The following is a 20108-nucleotide window of genomic DNA, read 5'->3' on the forward strand; positions in this document are numbered from 1 at the left end:
ACTGGTTTTAGAGCTTGGTTGGGCTGGCTCCACTGAGGTGACTGGGCAACACTGCTTGGCAGAAGATAAAGAAAGCTCTGTTGCTTTCATGTACCTATCATGATGCCACTCGTGTGGGGCACTGTGCTGCTGTCAAATGTCTTCTCCAGGGCAGCCACTCCGAATTCATTCAGGTCCAGGTCATCCAAGGCAGACTCTGCCAGACACAGAGGTACCAATTATGTTATAAAGGACCAACAACTTCAAGAGATAGGATGGCCCAAAGAGCCTACATGCAGAGGAGCCTTCGTTCTCTGTTTGCCAGTCTGCACCGCCCTACTCTCCATCCTGTGCAATGCTGCTGCTAAAACAGTTTGGCAGAAATGTCATGGGCAGCTTTTCAGTTCAGGTTCTTTTACCTGATCTGATTTGTCTCAAAGCATTCCCAAATGTTATAAAAAAAATAAGTCTGAAGAAATAACAGCAGTTCCCATAAGTCTTCCCCAAATAGCTCTTCCAAGTCTGTCCATAACACGCAGTAATGCTGGCTTATGACATGTCTGGGTCTGGCTTGTGCTTTGTCCCTACTTAGCTGAAGAGCCACTTGGAAAAGGAATACCAGCAGAAGGGAACACTTCAAAAACATCTCTGAGGTTCAGCAATAAGACAAAATAAAGAAAGCTTATGAATGCCTGCAAACGTTATATCTACTTGAACATGCCTCATCACTAACCTGGATCAATATAGTTCCATCCCACACATGCCCACTCATTTCTATTATTGTTTTTAACAAATTAATGAGATCACCTCAGAAATGTTAGATCAAAAAACAGGTGACCAAAAAAGGTGTATCTATCTAAAAGGAGCGATTCCCCGCTACGAAGTCTCCTGTTCTCCTTTTTCTTACAGCCTCCGTCCCACAACCTGTGAAGGGCAAGTCCTTGCCATCTACCTGGTGGCGGCCCTTCCTATAAAATTGTCATTTAGAATATAAGGGGTTGTAGCTGTGGGAAAACGTCTTGATGATTTCCTGCCTGCTCCAAACCTTTTTTTTTTTTTTTGTCACTTTGACAAACCTAAAACTAAGGCCCTTTACACCACCTGACGTTCTGGATAAGCGGCACAGAGGCCTTTGGCCTGCTGTTGGTCCTCTAGGTGAATTTCACCTCTAATAACTTGCAGAAAACATCGGATGCGTCCTAGTCGCAGAAAAAGCCTACAGGCTCAGGAGTCTGCCCACACTGACACAGATGAAAAATTGGAGTTCGCTGGAACACCCACGCTAATCCCAGTTCTCATACCTGGTGATCCACGTCTGAGGAAGCCCTACTAAGGTAAGTGAAAATGGCAAAGTTACCTATGACGGACTCAACGGTGTCACTGGTTGGGTAGAAGGGAAGGGCATTGGCATTCATGCCTGGTATGCTGCTGGTGCCAGCAGGGCTTGGCGGTGTTGCAGCCAGACTGGAGGTGATACTGGAGGAGATGCTGGATGTCAGCGGGCTCCCCACTGGGAGAATACCCAGTATGTCCTGAAACAAGAGTTTTAAAAAAGAAAAGAGGTACAAAATAAGATGTCTATGTAGAAAAATCCCTTCAACAACACACAGGAATGAGCCAATGATCAGCAACAAACCTGCTCCTGTCTGCTTCCAACCTGACAGATGGTTGGTGCTACCACTGGGCTGGGGGTGGGGGAGAGATTAACAGCTTTTCTTTAATTTCTGCCGACTTTTTTTTTTTCCCTCCAGTATTACAGCCTTCAGGCTGCCCCTGAATTAACTCTTGTAACCCACAGGCTGCATGCAATCAAAGGCATGGGTCACATAATCGCTCATTCAGGCTTTGTTCTGTACGTGACTTAGAACCTGATATTAAATTCTCTTTGCCGAATCCTTGAACTTAGATGACTCCAGAGAATCATTCCAGCTCTATTTTCTGTAATTTGAAGACACTCTCTGACACTACTGTGTCCAGGCCCATGAATTTATCCTGAACTGACACAGGCCTAGCCATTCTCAAATAACCCCTCCAGCAAATAACCCCATCTTCATAAAATAATCCCTCGAGCTGAGCATCCCTCATGGTGTCTGGGCTATAATTTGCTCCCTGCAGAGTGATCTGGATCCACAGAGATCTCGTGTCCTCATTTGTGGTAGTGTGAGCACTAAGCTAGGTTCAGAGCCTTGCCAGCAGTACCATACCTGTTTGGGTTGTAACAAAGGTTGCTCCTGGCTCCTGTGTTCCAGTGAATGGGACTTCATTTTTGCTTGCTACAGTAAATAAACAAAACAAAAAAAAGATAAGCAGGGAGATTAGCAGCAAAATTAAAAGTGGCTGAGCACTGGCTTTGCAGAGGCCATGGGAAACAGTCCCCTCCTCTCTTACAGCCTTACATACTAGAGAATTCAGTGTAGGAGACCAGAGCAAACTGAGAACACCCCAACTAATCTGCTTTCTATATACCGAGACATCACTCTCAGAGTTATGCACAGACTCATCACAATTACACTGGCCTTCAGCATTGCTACAGTCTCTGCTGGCACAAAGGACATCTTAAGAACCTAGACCAAACATGACTTATTGTGCCTTGCTATAAATAACTCATCAGCCCTACTAGTATCTAAAATAAATAAATAAAAATAGAGCAGTGAGAAATTAACTATAATTTTAAATTATGTAACTGTTTTGCAGCTTTGGGAAAATAAAGTATGCAGATTATCTCTTCCCTCAAACTTTTCAAGCTCCCAGCTAGGCTTGCACAGTTTGTAGAAGAACAGAACAGATGTAATATTACAGAGAATGTCATTTTACGGGGAAGAATCTGGATAATCTCTTCAAATTCCTTTAATTTGTCATGAACAAAAATAAAGAGATAATAGACCATTTTAAAAGCAAAATCATCTAAACTGGTTTTAAAAAAATCCCTCCCCCATCCCTTAAAACAGAGGCCTCAAAGCTATAAAACACAAGTGAGGTCAATGCTGGCTGGAATTGCAGAACTGCATGAATGCCAACATATATTTAGATTTCCACTATCCAGCCTAAAAAAAAAAAAATAAAAAAAATCAGTGTAAGGACCTTGCAGCACTATGTCCTTAACAGATTTCAGCCCTCTTGCCTCAAGACATAGTCGATTCTGAGCTACAACAACCAGAGCTGGGAAGGAAGTGGTCTCATGAGCCTGTCTGTGTGTAACAATCTTGTCTGCAGCCTGTGCTCTGCTCCTCCCATGCTGCTACGTGTGCAATAGCAAGGCACGGGGAGATCAACTCGCACCCTCTGGGCACGGAAAGGGGGCAAAACAACTGCTTGGAGTCAGGTCTGCTTGTTTACCAACCTCCTCCAGCCCTCTCCATCTGAATCAGAGACGTGGTCCGGGCATAAAGTCTGCTCACTTGTTTTTATCACGAGCACAGGCAGCCACCATCTCTGCAGGGGCGTTTCAAGCACGATGCACAACAGCAGGGCACGAGACGCCACGCTGACCTGAGTGATACGCCGTGACTTTCTGGCTTAAACAGTCTTATGAAAAAGATAAATGACTGCTGGGAAGGTATGACATAACCAGACAGGCGAAAGAGAAGCAGAAGAATTCATCCCTTGTTTTACAGGATTAAATCATTTTCTCTACTTAACTGTATGCCTGTGGGGGGAGCAGTCAAAGCCTGGCAAACAGGCAGCTGAGATAGGGCTGCAGAGATCCTTCTGCAGCAGGTACCGTTCTCTCATGCCTCTCTGAACAACCTACAGTGTGTTTACATACAGCAAAACTGCTCCTGAACCGCTCCCAGGCTTGTCTTCCTTTGTGTGCTCTGGATGCGCTACATTCGTGCATCTGTGTGTGTCTGATAACACGCCTGCTAGATTATCCAGCACATCCCTACCCTGCTTGACACTCAGCTGAACACAAGATGTGCTATCAACAGACGTCAGCAGCTGAAGTGAAGGCACAGATGCAGCTGTACCCCCCTCACTGGAGGCTTCCTGCCAGTGTGGCTGGCTCTGGTGCTGCTAAGTCTTACTGGAAGCTTTTTTTTTTTCCCCTCCTTTAAATAAAAGAAAAAGCGAACACATTTCTGAGTTAGTCCCAATTCTCACCACCTTGCAGTCATGTAACATCAGTGTAAAAAGGGAGCAAACCAATTGTGACCACTAAGCCAGTCTCCTTTAGCTCTGACTAACATAAAAAAGGGCCATACATCAACACAGGAATTCAAAGGGCACGCTGAAATTCTCCGGCTCACGTTGTTGCAGTCAGGAAAGAAAAACAGAGGGCATAAATTATGAATGAAACTGAATGTTGTATGACCAGTACGGAACAAGCCTGCTGGACGCTGTGTCAGGACACAGGAACACCTCCTGGTCGTGGCACACAACTCCTCCCAGCGCAGCCAGCATTTTCCAGCTTGCTAAATCTTTCGGGACTTCAGAAAAGTATTTTTAGCCCTAACTGCTGGCTCAGCCTTACCACAAGCGATGTGGAATCTATTAACACATTTTTCATTCTAATAAGATAGAAGTTATTTGTACTAATACGACCAAGGAAAAAATTACAACCCGACTGCAGGGGTGAGCCGGAGCGTCTCTTACGTTTCCAAATATGAGTGAACAAAGTTAAGTGCCTAATTACTGGTCTAATTTACAGCATACACGAGGATCTCTGGTGCCCACTGCAGCCAAAGGGAATTACAGAAGATTAAGTAAGTAATTATAGATTGAAACAAAATTAAATCAGGACACTTATGAGACACCTAATTTTGTCTTTAGAAGCCCAGCATAAGGCAACTGTGATTACTTCTGTCTCTGTGTTAACAGACATTTATTCCAGTCATTTAACACAGTTTTTTACTTAATTAAAGCCACATGAATAAGAAGCTACCTGAATACAGTATCTTTGTAGCCCAGCCTGGACCTCAGACATAAATGCTCATCGTCTGGCCCTCTTTTTAAAGGCTCTGTTCAAGCTCCATCCTCTTTCTCCTTGGCTTAGGCTTGCTGCCCATTTTCTCCAAAGCTGGGCCTCCCTGGCACCCTGCCTCTGCTGGCAGGGAACAGGGGTTCTCTCGGTCCTTCAGCTTTGGGTTCACTCCTCCTTTGCAGCAGAGGCAACAGAACGAGCACATGTTTCTCCTTTTGTTTCTGCACAACTGCTACAAGCTGTTGTGCCCGCAAGTAGTGCCAGGATCACAGCATGCTCTGTACTTTACCCCCAAAGATGCGTTGCATCAATTTGCCATTTCCTAAGCCACATGGCACATTAAGCCAAACAATGGAAGCATTTACAAGAAAGCCTACACGTATATAGCTTAATCTGTAAGTGTCACTAAATCATTTTAATTAGACTAAGCAGTCCTCGAGACTGGTCCTACAGCAAAGCTTGATCATATTTTCCCAAAGTTGGAAAAATAAATACAAGAAAACCCACAGTCTGCTTCTAAATTCAACTACTTTCTGCAAGATCTTGTTTGGACAGGATATTTCCACTGTTTTCTCACAGCAGTGCAATACTAACACAGCAATAAGCTTATTAAGACTAGCTTCTTAATATTACAGGCAAGTGTTTAAGTGAAGCCAGGCTGAGAAAAGTATTTCTTATCTCTGTTTTTGAGCAACACAGACTTTTTTTTTTTTTTTAAGTGAGCTTGTAGGAAACATTTCTGCAGGCAGCTCTTCATAAAAGTAGCTAACCCCTCCTCTGGGTTGGACACGGCTGACTTGGAAGGGACGGTGCAGAGAAAATAGTTAACTGTAACATCAAGAAAGGAAATTCACAGAAAGAAGCTGTCTGTGGAAAAACTAACGTGGCAGAAGACATGGAAGAGAGCTGGACTTAGGGAGCTGTTTGTACAAAGCATGACATTGAGAAAGAGACAACTGAGGAAGCAGCTAAGCAAGACTGGGAAATCCAAAAGGGATAAGAGGGAATGTCATTAGAGATGTGGGTTGGATAAGAGTTCTTCAAATGAGAATGAGGAATTTAAATTTACGACAGAAGCCAAGGAAGAGAGAGCGTCAAGGATCAGAAGGATACAGCCAGAGAAGCAAGAGACAACTAACAAGGCATTTTTGACACATCAGAGAAATGAATGCTGAAAACAGAAGATAAAACAAGTTATGGAGATGAAGGAGTGAGAACAGTTGGAGTGAGAACAGGGAAGGAAGGATGAGTTGCCATAAGACAATACAGCAAAAGAAACTGTAACTCTTGGCAAGGGCCTAAACGTGAAAAAAGAAAGAGCAAGAAGTGATACATGGGAAGCTACCCAGGGTCAAGACAGGACAGAAGTTGTCAGGGATTATGGAAACAAGCTGCAGCTTAACTTCTGCAAACTGTGTGTGTGATGACAGCTAACCAGACAAGAACAGATATAAGATGGAAGAGACTGGAACTGACACTGAAAGCAACAGCACAGGTCTGAGAACTGCTACTGAGAATAGTGTTTTCTCCTTTTGTTCCTTGAAAAATAAAAGTACATTCCAGCTAAACCGGGCAATTTCTCAATCTTCTTCATCCCCCCAACTCTTCCAGCCAGTGTTTCCTACTAACCTGGCATTTGAAACTCTTCAAATACTCGGCCCCCACCTGATCTTCTCGCTCAAACCCCGGTGCTTTCTTGTAGCTGCCGGCTGCCGTTACTGAATCTGGAGGAAAACCAATGCTCTCCAAGCTGTGTGGCTTTCCAATTGCGCCAGGAGGAGACCCACATATATTAGATGGGCTTCCGAGACTGCTGTTCCTACAAAGAATCTAATAGAAGGAACACAAGTCAGAAAAGTACCGCAGCACCAAGTCAAAGAAGAAAGGCATCGCAGAGAATAGCTCAGTCACTTCTGTGTGCATCAATTTTACCAACAGTCAACACAAGCGTACAGGCTTCCAGCAAACAGGAGCTAAAAAACAGGGAAAAGCTCCCATAGATACTGGATTTATACAATCCCACAGTTATGGTTTTATTGCCAACACTTTGTACAGGAGTGCAATCTTATAAAAGCCAACCTACAGCTCTAAAAACATTTACTCTTTCTGAGGCCTTAGATGTGACAGTTTCCAAACCGGACCAAAACCCTCCTCACTTTCCTTAGGCAGTAGTGTGATATGGATCCTATCTGTGCTCTGAGGAGTAGTGTGAAACCTGGAAAGGTATTATGGCAGTCAGAACAACCAAGAATATTTAAGCTATGTGTAATGCTGCATTTTTTGTTTTCCAGTTGGAAATCTGAAAGTTTTAATGCAAATGCAACTCAAGTATCAACAGCTGCATTAAAAAAAGGGATTTCCAACAGTTCTGTTCTTTGGACTGTAATCAGGGATCACAACCACATGCAACAAGTCTAGTTTTGCACTGTAGATGAAGCCACAAACAGCAGCAAAGGAGATTAAGAGGAGTTTTAGAGAAAGAGCCTATGTGGATCAGTGCAGACATCCCATTTCTCTGGGATTATTATCAGTTATTTGCCTGCACTGGCAAACATGACTGTGTTTCAAACAACATTTAGACAATTACTGATACCACAGATTCAAACATGGCACAGTTTGGGCTTGCATTAGGAAGAGGGAGCATCCTACAATGTTTTGATTTAGTTTTTATACAGACATTCTGCTGTCCACGCTTCCCTACAGTCGCAAAGTTACTACTCACTGTGGTGGAGGTGGGGCTAGTTGGCAGAGTTCCTGCTTTACTCCACACCTACAGTACAAATACAAAACAGAACACGCCACGTGAGGCTGGCTGCTAGAGGGACCTTTTCCTTTGATTAATTCATCATGTAAAATGATCACCAGCAAAGCCATATTTGTTTGCAAGCTACATGCAGATGCCCTGTGGAGTGATGAAGTCACAGAAAGACATGTGTTGCCTTGTGGCTTACATCCAAAGATTCGTAAAGAGACTGTTTAAAAGAGTAAAAAGCTGGAGATAGAAAAAGACCTAAATGGGCTATTAAGTGGAAGAGATTGTTAATTTTGTTGCAGTTTTCAGAGCATTTAGCTGATATATTTGTAGGATAAAGGGCTTCTGGTTTTTACTTCTTTCTACAGTGTTATTTACCAGGAGAAAATACTATGTCCAGTCTTTCCAAGATCTGTTTGGAATTCTAGTTGCAATCAAATTCAGCAGAACTATGAACTGTTGGTTGGCTTTGGCACTAATAAAAATCAAACTATCAGTTTCTCTTTTCAAATAGGATAAAACAGGTCCTAAATGAGTTCACTTCATCCTGACCAGTTTGAAGCCAGTTAAACTCACGCTATTTTGCTTTCTCAAAACCTTGACCAACCATTTGAAAAGGTTACACACCTTATCAACAGCAGTGCAAACAGGAAAGACTTCAAGAACTAAAAAAAAATGAAGTGGTCTAGCATTCCATATGCTTATCATCTTTCTGTGTGTTTCCATTCAGCATTTGAAAATCTTCCTTGTGTGTACAGCCAGAAGTACTACCAATACTCTGGGGCATTATTTAAACATATTGCAGTGTTTAGCTATATCCAGAAGGAAAAGAGGGAGGGAAACAAGGATATCCTATAATGCAACACACAACATGCGCAGGCTAAGCCTCTGAGTTTACGTATGTAAACAAACTCAATTGTAGTTATGTACTTTAGATTATATTGGCTCACAGCCTTTAATGAGTACTTGGGAAACCGAGCCTGATATGTACCTCCAGACACGAAGGCACTGGACTTCATGTACAGTGTTATTGCACTTTCCTGAAAGTGCATCAACAAGCTTTGCGCAGAAAGGAAGGCTCAGAAATTTTATAGGTGAAATGACAATACTAAAACCACTGAACTGTATGTGCCAAACAAACAGATCCCTCTACAAAGCATGGAGTTGACATCTGAAAGAAGAATGTCATATCCTTTGTCTCTCTGGATACTTTAAGATTTCTCTTCTTAGAGAAGGAAGTACAGCAACTCAGAGAAATCCAGATTTATAAAGCACATACAAGGCCTCCTCACAGTGCTACATACATTGCTAAGGTCCGGAGCATGTGGGCTGGAGGGGCTGACTGGAACAGAATCACCAGCTGCTGATGGCATATACATCACAGGGCCTGTCTGGGTAGGGCTAGACACAGCCGAGGATTGCTGTAAATCTTCATTGAGAGGAGGCTCTGGAAGAAATAAAAGCACATGGAACATTACTCAAAGCTGTACAATTGCAATGGACCACAAGACATTTATGAACAAGAATAGTTAGATATTATTGAGAGAAGAAATGTTCCACAAACACCTACTTAAAAGCAGAACAGAAGCAAGGAGCAACCTTATCTGGCAAATAGTTCCTTTTAATCAAATAGTCCTTACATTATTACTGTCACCACTTGTACACTGTGCTGCTCATTAGTCTGTTAACACTGCTCCAAAATTATCTTCCTTGCATGAATTGTGTGTTATTCATTCAGCTGTCTTGAACTAAGCAGGGCTTCCTTCTTTGCTAGGCACAAAGTTGATGGGTGCGTTATAATTAGCCGAGGGAGATAAGTTCCCATCTGCTCTCAGTAGAAACCATTACCAAAAGAAAGTAACATACATAGAAAGGCGTACAGCTGTCAACCACACAAAAAGAAAGTGTCATTGACTTGGAAGGTGGAGTAGAGCTGCTGCAGACTTGTAGTCTTTCCATCTAATACAGCTCAGCATCTTTACAAGATCTACACAATAGGCACCATACTTATATTGCAATATCTTTAACGTACTTATTTCTAACATGTTTCTTGTTAATAATCAGCAAAACTCATGCTAAGAGCATGTACAATAAATGTACTTGTGTTATTTCAAATTAATTAGGTCCTCAGTGCTCACCTTAATAAGAAAGGACTGAAAATATATATATACACACATACAATTCCATAAGATTGCACGAGAAATAACCAGGACTGAGTGACCTAGCTAGCCACAGAATATTATTCTGGCTTTTTTATAGTATCAAGTACAGTTACGTTGCTATGAACAAGGCATCTCCTAAACAAAAATGCTGTGTTATAGATGAGAGACTTTGCTAAATGCTATTTCTCTATCAAGATTTCGTTCTCTCTTGAGCTTGCAGCATCAAACGGTGCAGTTGCATTATTGTGTTTTGGGCCACTATAGCCCACAGCCCTAGCTATAATCACTGCTTGTCTACCAGGCTTCCTATAAAGGAGCTCTGTAAACGGTAGGGAATTTACTCTCACCATTCTTTGACAAAGGTAGCAATTACTAATTCCACCATTCACAAAGGATAATCAAATAACAAAGAGATGTGCTCAAGGCCATGAGCAAGGCAGTATCAGAGCCAATCTACTGACTTATACGTAACCTGCTCTAATTACTGCAAATTCAACAGTGAAACTGGAGTGCAAAAACTGAGTATGAGCCATAGGACTTGGGAGCTAACCGTTACCTACGAATGGATTGAAATAATGCTCTATAAACCAAGGAGCTAGTAAGAAAAGCAGACTTGAGGAACAGTGGACAAAAAAGCTACGTATTTTTCTTCACCAACTTGAAGATTTAAACCTTAAGCAAAACATAAATAGTAAAATGCTATTTAATTTGTAGAACAGATCAATATGTTATCTATAACCCGTAATTTTATCCTCAGCTTTTTAAAATTAAACCAGTTTGCAACTTAGCTATGAACTGTTCATCTATGTACAGAAGACAAGCAGCTCTCAACTCTGTTCGTTCTCCTAAACTGACATATGGAGAACTGAGCAAGTGAAAGACAGAAGGAAAAATGCTTCAAGGGACAGTGCAACAGGACTACCTACTGCCTTCAGCTCTGTTAACACCTCTCACTAGCACAGTTTTATAGAAATTATCAAAGTTAATACTTTGTTTCTGAAAATCTTTCACAGAAGCTCTTTGTGGCCCTATATTTTAAGCTATCTGTTCTGGCCAGAAGCTCTCCATAGCTTCAATTTCAAACATCCATGAAAGATGAGAGAAGCAGCCCACGTACGTTCTACATGTGCAAAGGCACAGAAGGGTCCTCGGGGACAGCTGCCAGACTGCTGCATATCATTGCACTTGGTGGATTTGTAGATCTAAGGACGGGAAAAAAAAAAACAACCAGACATGAACAGGAAAAACAGTGACTGGCAGCCCAGGTACAAAAATACTGTGAAGAGACTCAATGGCAAGATAGAAACACAGACAAAAGGCAAAAAGGCCAGCAGATTTCAGGGTGACCCACTATTATAAAACCTACTATAGCTACAGGAGCACCAGAATATGCCCATTACAGTTATGCTCAGGCAAAGAACACCCCCATCACAGTCAGCTCCCAAAGGTTACTAGTTTGCCATCAACTCCCTCAGTCTCACTGGGAGCTCCATGGATGTTCAAAGTGCTAAAAGGTAGGAAACTCTTGGTAGATAACAGCCCAGAAAGCTACAGCCATGTTTGCAAGGAAAATTACAAACTGTTGACAATGGTTGTAGGAAATGGATTATTTCCCTTCCACCCGTTTGACAGGCAGTGACAATGGTTACTTTGCTGATACAGGCCCAACAAAGATTTTCAACACTGTAACACGAAGCAGACTAGGACAAAGTCTTTATTAAACTTTCTGTAAGGATACAGGAATCCTCTGCACATGCACAATCTAAGAGCTTGGTAGGTTGTAGCACCAGTTTGTGGGTATTTATGGTTCAGCACAATCATCATCAGCCAGTTTTTCCTCACAAAAACAGATGCTGTGCGCTCACCTGAAAACCCACAACCCTGCTTTCAAAAGGACCCCTGCTCATGAGTCCGTTCTTACACCTGAGTCTTCACCCACTTCTCTTACCTCTTCCCATACGATCTCCCTAAAGGTACCTCTGTCAAGCAGCTGAATTTCAGTTTCCAACATGCAGTTTCTCTGTATCCCAGGACCACACCGCAAGCAGCACCACACTGTCCCAGCTGGCACGTTAATTTATCACATAAACCAGGAATTCATTTGCTTTTCTAGTCAGCTACCGAACTCAGAGCAGGTTACTGTACCTCTGGATGGAACTGCTGCTCTGTGCGAGTGTGGCAGTATTGGCACGAGTCTCCATTTTCACACTTGGTAGGATCTCCCCACTCGTCTCCATGTTTCACACTGGGACATGGCGAAGATCTGTGGAAATAAGGTAGCGGCAGACTGCATCAGATGCACAAATGTGTTTTGAGCTTTGCTTCTTCAATTGGGAACCAGGCTCGGCTGCCCGCCCCAGCTGTACAATCCCTTTGGCTGACTGCTGCTTCCTCAGCCCCCACAGTGCTGCTATTGCATCTTCCTCCCCCTCTCCCAACTTCCCAATGAAAGTAGCATGGCTTAGCTCTTTGTCTGAAACCTAATACAACCTGAACCAACGTAACTCAGCAATATTAGCAGCTGATGTGATTAGTGTCAGAGATGCAAGGTCTGGTTTCTCTTTTGGAACTGTACATTCATAGAAAGCTAACAAGTTAATTGGCTAATCCTAAAACACATAATACCCTTCCAGTGGTATGTTTCCAGGGTTGTAGTGTGGCCATGTGGAACAGAGGCTGAGTCAGGTCACTGGGGAAGAGGCAAACCTATTTTCTCTCTCCCAGCTGGGAACAGTTCCGTTTCCCAGGTTTGAATTTTTGCTGTGACCTCCTTCCTCTGCCCTTTATGCTCTTATCCATTCCCCAAAACAACAGCAGAGGGAAGCAGACAGCAGCAGCAGCAGATGCCTGCACAGAAGAGGCAGCCACATCAGCTGGGGGTGGGGAAAGCAACACAGAAGCAAGAAGAGATCAGGAGGGGAGAAGCTTTCACCTCTTCCCTTCCCCAAAGTACCCAGACAGGCAGAAAGCACGTGGCTGCTGTCTGAAGACTGGCTTATTGTTCCTGCTTCTCCTGAAGGTGTTGGGATTAATGTTCCTTGGATTTTTTATGTTTTTTAAATACAGAACTTCAGTATTGATTCAAAAATTTCTGTGAATGCTGGGGGTGGGGAGGGGAAGTGAGAACATCCACTGTATTTTCTCTCCTGGCTTTCTGGTCTGCTCTTATGTTTTTCAAAAGGGAACTAAGGAAAAGCCCCACTGAGATCACAACAAAAGCTCTGTTGTGTTAGAGGAAATGAGGGCCTATAACTTGGATAAAACTCGTTCAGGGAGACGCAGCATGCCGAAAAATCCAGGGACAGCTGAGTGACAAGAACACCCTGGTGCCTCAAAAGCAGTCTTTAGCAGTTGGTTAGGAATGCACGTCCAGCTACAGTACAGGTCACACTGTGCCTCACGATCCCCATCACCGGGCACATACAACAAGCAGCCTGATGATTCTGAATCCTTTACCCATGAAAACACTGCTGTGAGAGTTTGTCTAGATGGGGATTATTTTTTTTCTTGCACTGCTTTTTAAAGCAAGAGTTTATTTGAGAAGGGGAAGACAGAGGCAGATCCTGTTCACCATAAAACCAGTGGTAACATGATTTAGCAACAGTTATTTATTAGAGACACTGGTTCCTCTATAAAGCAGAACTCCCTGTTTATTTGTTACCCCATCTCCTCGATGGAAGTAAGAGTCCATCATATCTGTCAGTAAAGGCCTTAGAGGCACACTAAAAAAAAAACTATCTAGCAGAGAAAATCCTAAATCCTTCCTCCTTACAGGCTTCTATTATACCTCACCACTCAGCTGGGAAACAGAAGACCCAGGCCCAGGATTACCTGTATTTGTGTTTTCTTGGGCTTCTTCTTCTGTCTTTGCTATTGTGGTAGTAGGGACAGGCATAACCCTGGCGACAGAGGCGGGGGGGTTTCTTACATTGCTCTGTCTTGTAATTTCCCAACACATACGTTGTATCTGCAAGAGACATAACCAGTTAGTCAGAGATTAACACGACCTGTATTTATTACACAAAAGACTTTAACAGCAACATGCACTCCACAAATGCACAGAGTTTAATTGACACTCACCTTGCCACCTTGGCTCCTCGCTGAGTATTTTCTCTATCATAGCATGGCTAGCAGCAACTGCAGACTGACCCTCTATGCCACCTTCTGATGTAGTCTGACCATTCTGCAAAGCCTCCATGGCCTGAAGCTCCCTTGGTGGACAGAATTAAGTGAACAACAGATTGAGCAGGTGGAGACAGATAAATGCCTATAAAAACTGTGACATACCATGCAACAATTCTGAAGTGGGTGCATTTCATTCATACTTTCTTTTTTTTGTCAGAACATCCTTAGTCAAACGGTAACTGCAATACATGCTCTTCATCCCCTGAGAATTCCAGATGCACTATTTTGATGCCTCCACCAGTCCCCACATCACAACTAGTTTAAAGTGTGCTCTCTCCCCTCCCCATTTTGAGCATCCTCCCTGGAGATTTTGTAGATTTGCCTTATTAGGAACGGGTACATCATAATCACTACAACACCAAGCATTTCACTCTGAAGCAATAGGGCCTTTCAATCACCTGGGCCCAGAAATTACCCTTTTCGTACACAGCCCCATGCCCTACTAACCTGATGTCATACACCGGAGAGCGTAGATCATGGGGCCCATGAGCAAAAGCGCAGTGGACTCCGTTCTTCGTGCAGTTTCCCTTGGAGTCTGTCTCATGGATGCAGATTCCAGTTTTGTAGTAGCGCAAGTGATACCTCCTCTCTGTGTCTCCAGTAGTTCTGTGCAAGAAGGGGCATCTAAAGTACAGAAGAAGGGGAAGAACAGACACAGTTTAGTCACACAGACTCAACACTATCAGAAGACACATTGCCAATATAGGATACGGTTGACAACGCTTTTGCTAACTCTCCTTCTCCTATTGTGCCTTCCAACATTACAAAGAACCCTTAAACCTGTCACTGCACAGTATTTAATAGTTTCCCTCCCAAACAGACAACAGAATTATTAAGCCAGCAGCAGCTTATTATTCTACCCTAGTGACTGCCAGGGATCTGGAAAAGAGCAAGGACACTGTCAAGGCGTTCTGATACACTAGCCATGATTGAAGGGACGTCACATGGCACATAGCATTTCCTCAGCAGCCCATCTAGACTTCGTGCTGTTACTGTTTCCTGCTGATGTACTCCTACAGGGCTGCGACAGTCTATCTATAGCCAGATGCATCCTTTATGCAGAGCACAGGACAAAAAAGGAGAATTATAACATTTTAATTGGTGTTTTGTTTCCCCTCCTAGGCAGGAAAAGAATAATCTACACTGGGAAATATAAAAAGAACATGATAGAATAGGTGAAGTTTATATGTTGCAGCGTTCAGCTAAAAATACAAATCAGCAGGATTTTGAGAGAGCAGCAGTTTTCATTTGTTGAATTTGAGCCAGGTACGAGCCAGTGATCTAGAAGCCAAAGGCCCCAAATATCTTATTTTTCCAATCCCTTCCAGTTCTCTTATACCAAGGAAGAAAAGTATTGAAACAGAGGCCTCATGCTAGGGATTTATTCCACTCTGCTGCAGCCACAAGATCTTTACTTAATCGGGCAAAAAAGATATTATTTTCCCAATAAATAGCATTTTTCTGTGTGTGTTTATACTGGCACGAAGAAAGGGAACTGAAATTCCATCTTCCTATAGCATCTCTATATAAAACACTCTCTATATTTGACCACAGTTTGGCTACACTATTTATTCTTCCACATCTGTCACGTGGGTGAAGTCATATTGCTGTGTTAACCCATTAATTGCAGGAATCTGCCACATACACAGCAAAAACACTCGCACCTCTCACTTAAACTTACCACAGTCACAAGGAGGGAAAACCCAACAAAACAAACTCTTCCTCCTGTTGCCTTATTCCGGGTACCTGACCTTTCCCTACTGGCTTCTTAAAAGTTCACGAAGACAAAACAAACTGCCAAGTAATGAATATGATTTAAAAAGCTGGGGATGGATAATTCAGGGACAGATTGAGGACAAAATTCCTACTCTTTCAGCAATCTGTTAAAAATGGAGCTATAAAGCTACTGAGCAAAAGCTATAATTTGACAGTTAGGGACTTACAGGAAGAATCTCTCTCAGTCCATTTGTCAGCTAGCTGTTTTTCACACCAGCTTTGCTAAAAACGCATGACAGCTGAATTCCCATCAACTTTGGTATCATCTCTGCAGCAGGCCTGGAGTACAGGGATTGCTACTACAGTTTTTACATCTGTCCTCATGGTACGTATGTTACAAAGCTGCTTTGCTGCTGACTTGCCTCATCTCTACAAGACCTGGCTGGAATCATCACTGGAAAGATCCCAAAAGCCTAATGCCTGAAAAGCAGGGTGCAGTCTTTACTCACTCATCTCCTTCTGGGCAGATTCCTGTGGTCTCGTCATACTTGGTACAGTAGATGTCAGGGCTGTAGTTAAATGTACCATCCCGGCGGCGGATAGATCTGCGACGACGCTGGTTGACAAAGTGCCAGTGGAAGCAAGTGTAGGGCCGGTGCTGAGTGCACTTGTGCTGCACGAAGAGAGGGCACTGCTCCGTGCGGAACTCCTTCAGGTAACTGCAGACAGAAGCCCATAAAGCAGAATTTTAGGACTGGGATGGTGGTTGGAGATAACCAATTTCCCCACAGAGCCCGTGCCAAACCAGAGCATCTGTCACAGAGGTGCACGCTGTCCTTCCCACACCCGCCTGATTTTTCCTCTCAGCACTGCAGGTTGGAAGCTGCTGGTTGTCCGTAAGGGGCAGGTATCAGTTACCAGGCCAGTTAATACAAAATGGAAGGCTAAAAGTAGCTGAAATCACTTTGTGTCTTTCAGTGTCATTGCAAAGAGGCTTTTCACAATCTTAGAAAACAGTTTGTGAGAAAAGACAGCTCTTAAGTACCTTTCCAACCATTTCTATCTCTAAATCTGAGACGTGGGCAAAAAGGGTTTCCTCCCCTTACAGTTCAGTTTTAAAAGAATAAATCAATAAAATAGACTTCCTTGTTTAAACCTTCAAGTTAGTGAAAGATTAAAAAAAAAAAAAACACAAAAACTTTTCCAACTTTTCCACCCATTTTCCTCCTAGTTTCCTCTTTCTCCTTCAGGTACGTGGTCAGCTGCAAATATAAAATTAATCCATTTCTCTCTTGCGATCTTGTGAATTCAGGACTCACTCTTGAAAAGCAGCATAACTATCCTCAAAGCTTATGGTGCTTTACTTTCATATGTAATTCTCTGAAAGTAAAGTACGTGCCTTCTTTTATCCTGAGAACTAAACAAGTCACAAGCTTTTATTTGTGACACTAATGACAGTCTCTAAACCCAGATTGTAGAGGATTACAAAATGGTTTAGATCAACACGATGATCTGACTGACTGTGATCTGTGTGGAGGTGCTTACCAAGTCCATGCTGCCTGAAACCCCCCAGGGACCCCCCCAGGTATTTTGGGGGAACACGCCATCAGCTTGAGCAGCTTGGACCCGAACCCCATGGGGTGAGGCTCCAACAACACCACAGAGGGCCCAGAGCAGACCGGGTGTAACTGCCTCCCACAACAGGTCACGCTCTGGTCTCTTCTGTTTAGAGGTTTAAAGCAGTGAGGAACAAAATCTGTCGGTCAGATAAGTGCTGGCATTCTGCTAGAAGCAACAGGGTGATCTAACAGCAGATGCGGACTCATTTTGAGCTGTGTGTGTATATCAAGGCAAAACAACGGAGTACAGGAATTTCTGAGGTATTCATTCCCATACCATACAATCTATCACACTTCTAAATAAATGGAAATGTGCTTGATGCCTGAAGATGTATTTACAGATATCGTACTGAACTCATTCAGAGAGCAACAGCTGTAAATGAAGTATCCTTTCCTCCTCGCCCCTGGCTGAGGAGAAAGCCTCAGGAAAACACGTGTATGCAACAAAAGTGATTTTATCTGTTTGCTCTGAGAAGAGACTATCAGTGGTGAGAGCTTTCCTACATGGGATTTTGCCAGTGCGGAAGGATAAACGCTCCTCCTCTTTAGCCTCCAAAGATGTGGGATGTGCCTTCGCCCTGGATTTGTGAAGGCCGCATGCCCTTTGCACCCCAAGCCCACCCATCCCTGGACCAATATCCACACTTGGGCCTAATGCTTAATGCCAGAAAAAGCAGAGGCAGCATGCAGAAACAGGTCCGTTTGGAGTAGGCGAGGGCTAACAACACCGCTTTGTTCCTTTTGGCTTTTAAAAAGCCAGCTCCGTTCAAATGGAGGTCCCCGCTCCAAGCACAGCAGTTCATCTGAAAAGGGAATGTCTCAAGAGAATTAATCCATGCTTGGACAGCTTTCCAAGCTGTTGGACCAAGTACAGGTGTAGAAGGCGGAACTGTCCAGATTATTTTATCTTATCAGTGTGCTAATAAGACTTAGAAGAGAAGTGACTGTAACAACACTTAGGTTAGAAAGTGAATTAAGCAAACTTAAGCAGCATGAGCTGACTGCTCTGAGGGATACGGCCTGGTCACCAGCCAGGCCCTTCCACCCAGACGTCTCCACATACACCTTAGAGAGGAGGTTTCATTTTTATGCTGCTGCTGTTTTACATGCAGAGAACAGCAAAACAGGGGCTACGTGCCCCAGCCAGTGTCATACAGCATACAGAGCCAGCGACGGAAACCAAAAGAGCATTCATCTTCACCACAGTGAGTGAAGAGTCCAGGCTTAATCTGAGGACCAGCATCCTGAACCTCACCAGTGCTCTGGGACCTGAGGGGAGATACCAGAACTAAACCACCCGGGCATCAAGCCCAGCACTCCAGTCCTCTAGTGAAAGGCATGTATGAAACACTGTGTAAAAAAAATAAAAGGAAAACTAAAAATATACGATCAACAAGCTGAAATGGCTTTGCTTTAACTGGAGAGTTTAAAAATGTACACACTGCCGAGGGAGATCAGTCTCTGGAGTGTCAATTGTTGCTGAAGAGCATTTGAAAATTAATTGCATTTCATGATTGGCTAAACTCCCTGGAGAAACATTTATTATAATATAAATGAGAGATAATTACATAAGTAAATGGTTCACCTGAGAAGTGTTTAACACCTAACTCGCTTCATCAGAAACTCATGCTTTGATGCTGTCTATTAAATAAATGATCTCTCACTCTTAATTTCAAAATGAGCCCCGCAAACAGGTATCACCGAGCTCGGCAGCAACACATTAACTGCGCACCATCACCTTTGCCATCAAGCCCAACAGAGGAAAACCAGAGTTGTCACATTAACTCAGTCATTTCAAACCTTTCAATCACTGCTTTGGGTTCTTCTTTTTTTTTCAGCCCACTATAACATTTTAAATCACCCTCCTCCACAATAGTCTGAATGGTAAATTGCCTCATAGGCCTCTATTTTCTTGATTTATGAATTGAGTTTTGGCTCCTTTGGGGGAACACGGGCCACTCAACCAGCCACTTTGCATTAAAATATATGAAAGACGTCCAAACCACATGTGTTTTGGGAACAGAGAAAGGATATACGGACTGCACGACTGCAATGCAATTGCTCACTAAGCAGAATGCTATTAATATTTCAATAATCTCTCGGCAAAGGCTCTAAAGAAAAACGCAGAACACACTGTCGTGACAGATCCTCCTGGCATGCATGGTCTCCGCAAATATTTTCCCAGTGGACTTGGGAAAAGGAATTTTTGAACGACCCTTCAAACAGAAAACATGTTGATAACTGGTACATATTTCACAGCATGTCAGCCAAATGCCATGCCTTTACAGGAAGAGGAAATCTAGCAATGATAACTCACATTTCTCAACTCTCTGAAGACCTCAGGAAACTCTACATGAGGGGCAGAAAAATTAGTACCCCACTTCACATAGGAGTTACTTCTATATTTGTTAGGAAAAAAAAAAAGACATGAAACTGATCAGTTTTGCATTGGTCTACTTAACACACATATAACACAAGAGAAAGTGCTTTATTTCATATTTTCAAGCTCATAATTTTTTAAGAAGCAGAAAGCACATAGCATGATCTTCTCCTGATACTACGTTATGTCTACGGCAACACCCAGGTTCCTGGAGGAAACCTTATAATTTACGATTCCTACCAAAGACAAATGCAATTTGTCTAAACAAATAAGACAATACTGGGCAGAACAATGCCTATCAAAGTCACTGGGCTGAACTGAACTTGCTGCTGAGCGGGACAGACACTACTAGGAACGAAAGCTTCTTTCACTAGGAAGACAAGAGGAAAGATGA

General features: G+C 43.0%; 1 protein-coding gene across 11 annotated transcripts in view; it reads right to left on the reverse strand.

The window, feature by feature from the left end:
- UNK (unk zinc finger) overlaps positions 1–20108 on the reverse strand; it is a 45676-nt gene that overhangs the window by 10985 nt on the left and 14583 nt on the right. For 2 of the 11 annotated variants that reach the window (XM_083805541.1, XM_083805535.1), the window contains exons 2-13: positions 16225–16434; positions 14447–14623; positions 13895–14025; positions 13646–13781; positions 11960–12077; positions 10932–11016; positions 8957–9099; positions 7623–7670; positions 6530–6730; positions 2184–2252; positions 1337–1511; positions 95–196 (exon numbers count right to left, since the gene is read on the reverse strand). In XM_083805541.1, coding sequence (XP_083661667.1) covers positions 95–196; positions 1337–1511; positions 2184–2252; positions 6530–6730; positions 7623–7670; positions 8957–9099; positions 10932–11016; positions 11960–12077; positions 13646–13781; positions 13895–14025; positions 14447–14623; positions 16225–16434 — 1595 coding nt within the window. Of the gene's footprint in view, positions 1–94; positions 197–1336; positions 1512–2183; positions 2253–6529; positions 6731–7622; positions 7671–8956; positions 9100–10931; positions 11017–11959; positions 12078–13645; positions 13782–13894; positions 14026–14442; positions 14624–16224; positions 16435–20108 lie in introns of all 11 variants that reach the window. The other 9 variants (XM_083805544.1, XM_083805542.1, XM_083805545.1 and 6 more) reach the window with 7 other exon arrangements.

The sequence above is a fragment of the Anser anser genome (assembly GCF_964211835.1).
Source record: "Anser anser genome assembly, chromosome: 19".
In the NCBI taxonomy this organism is placed as follows: domain Eukaryota; kingdom Metazoa; phylum Chordata; class Aves; order Anseriformes; family Anatidae; genus Anser; species Anser anser.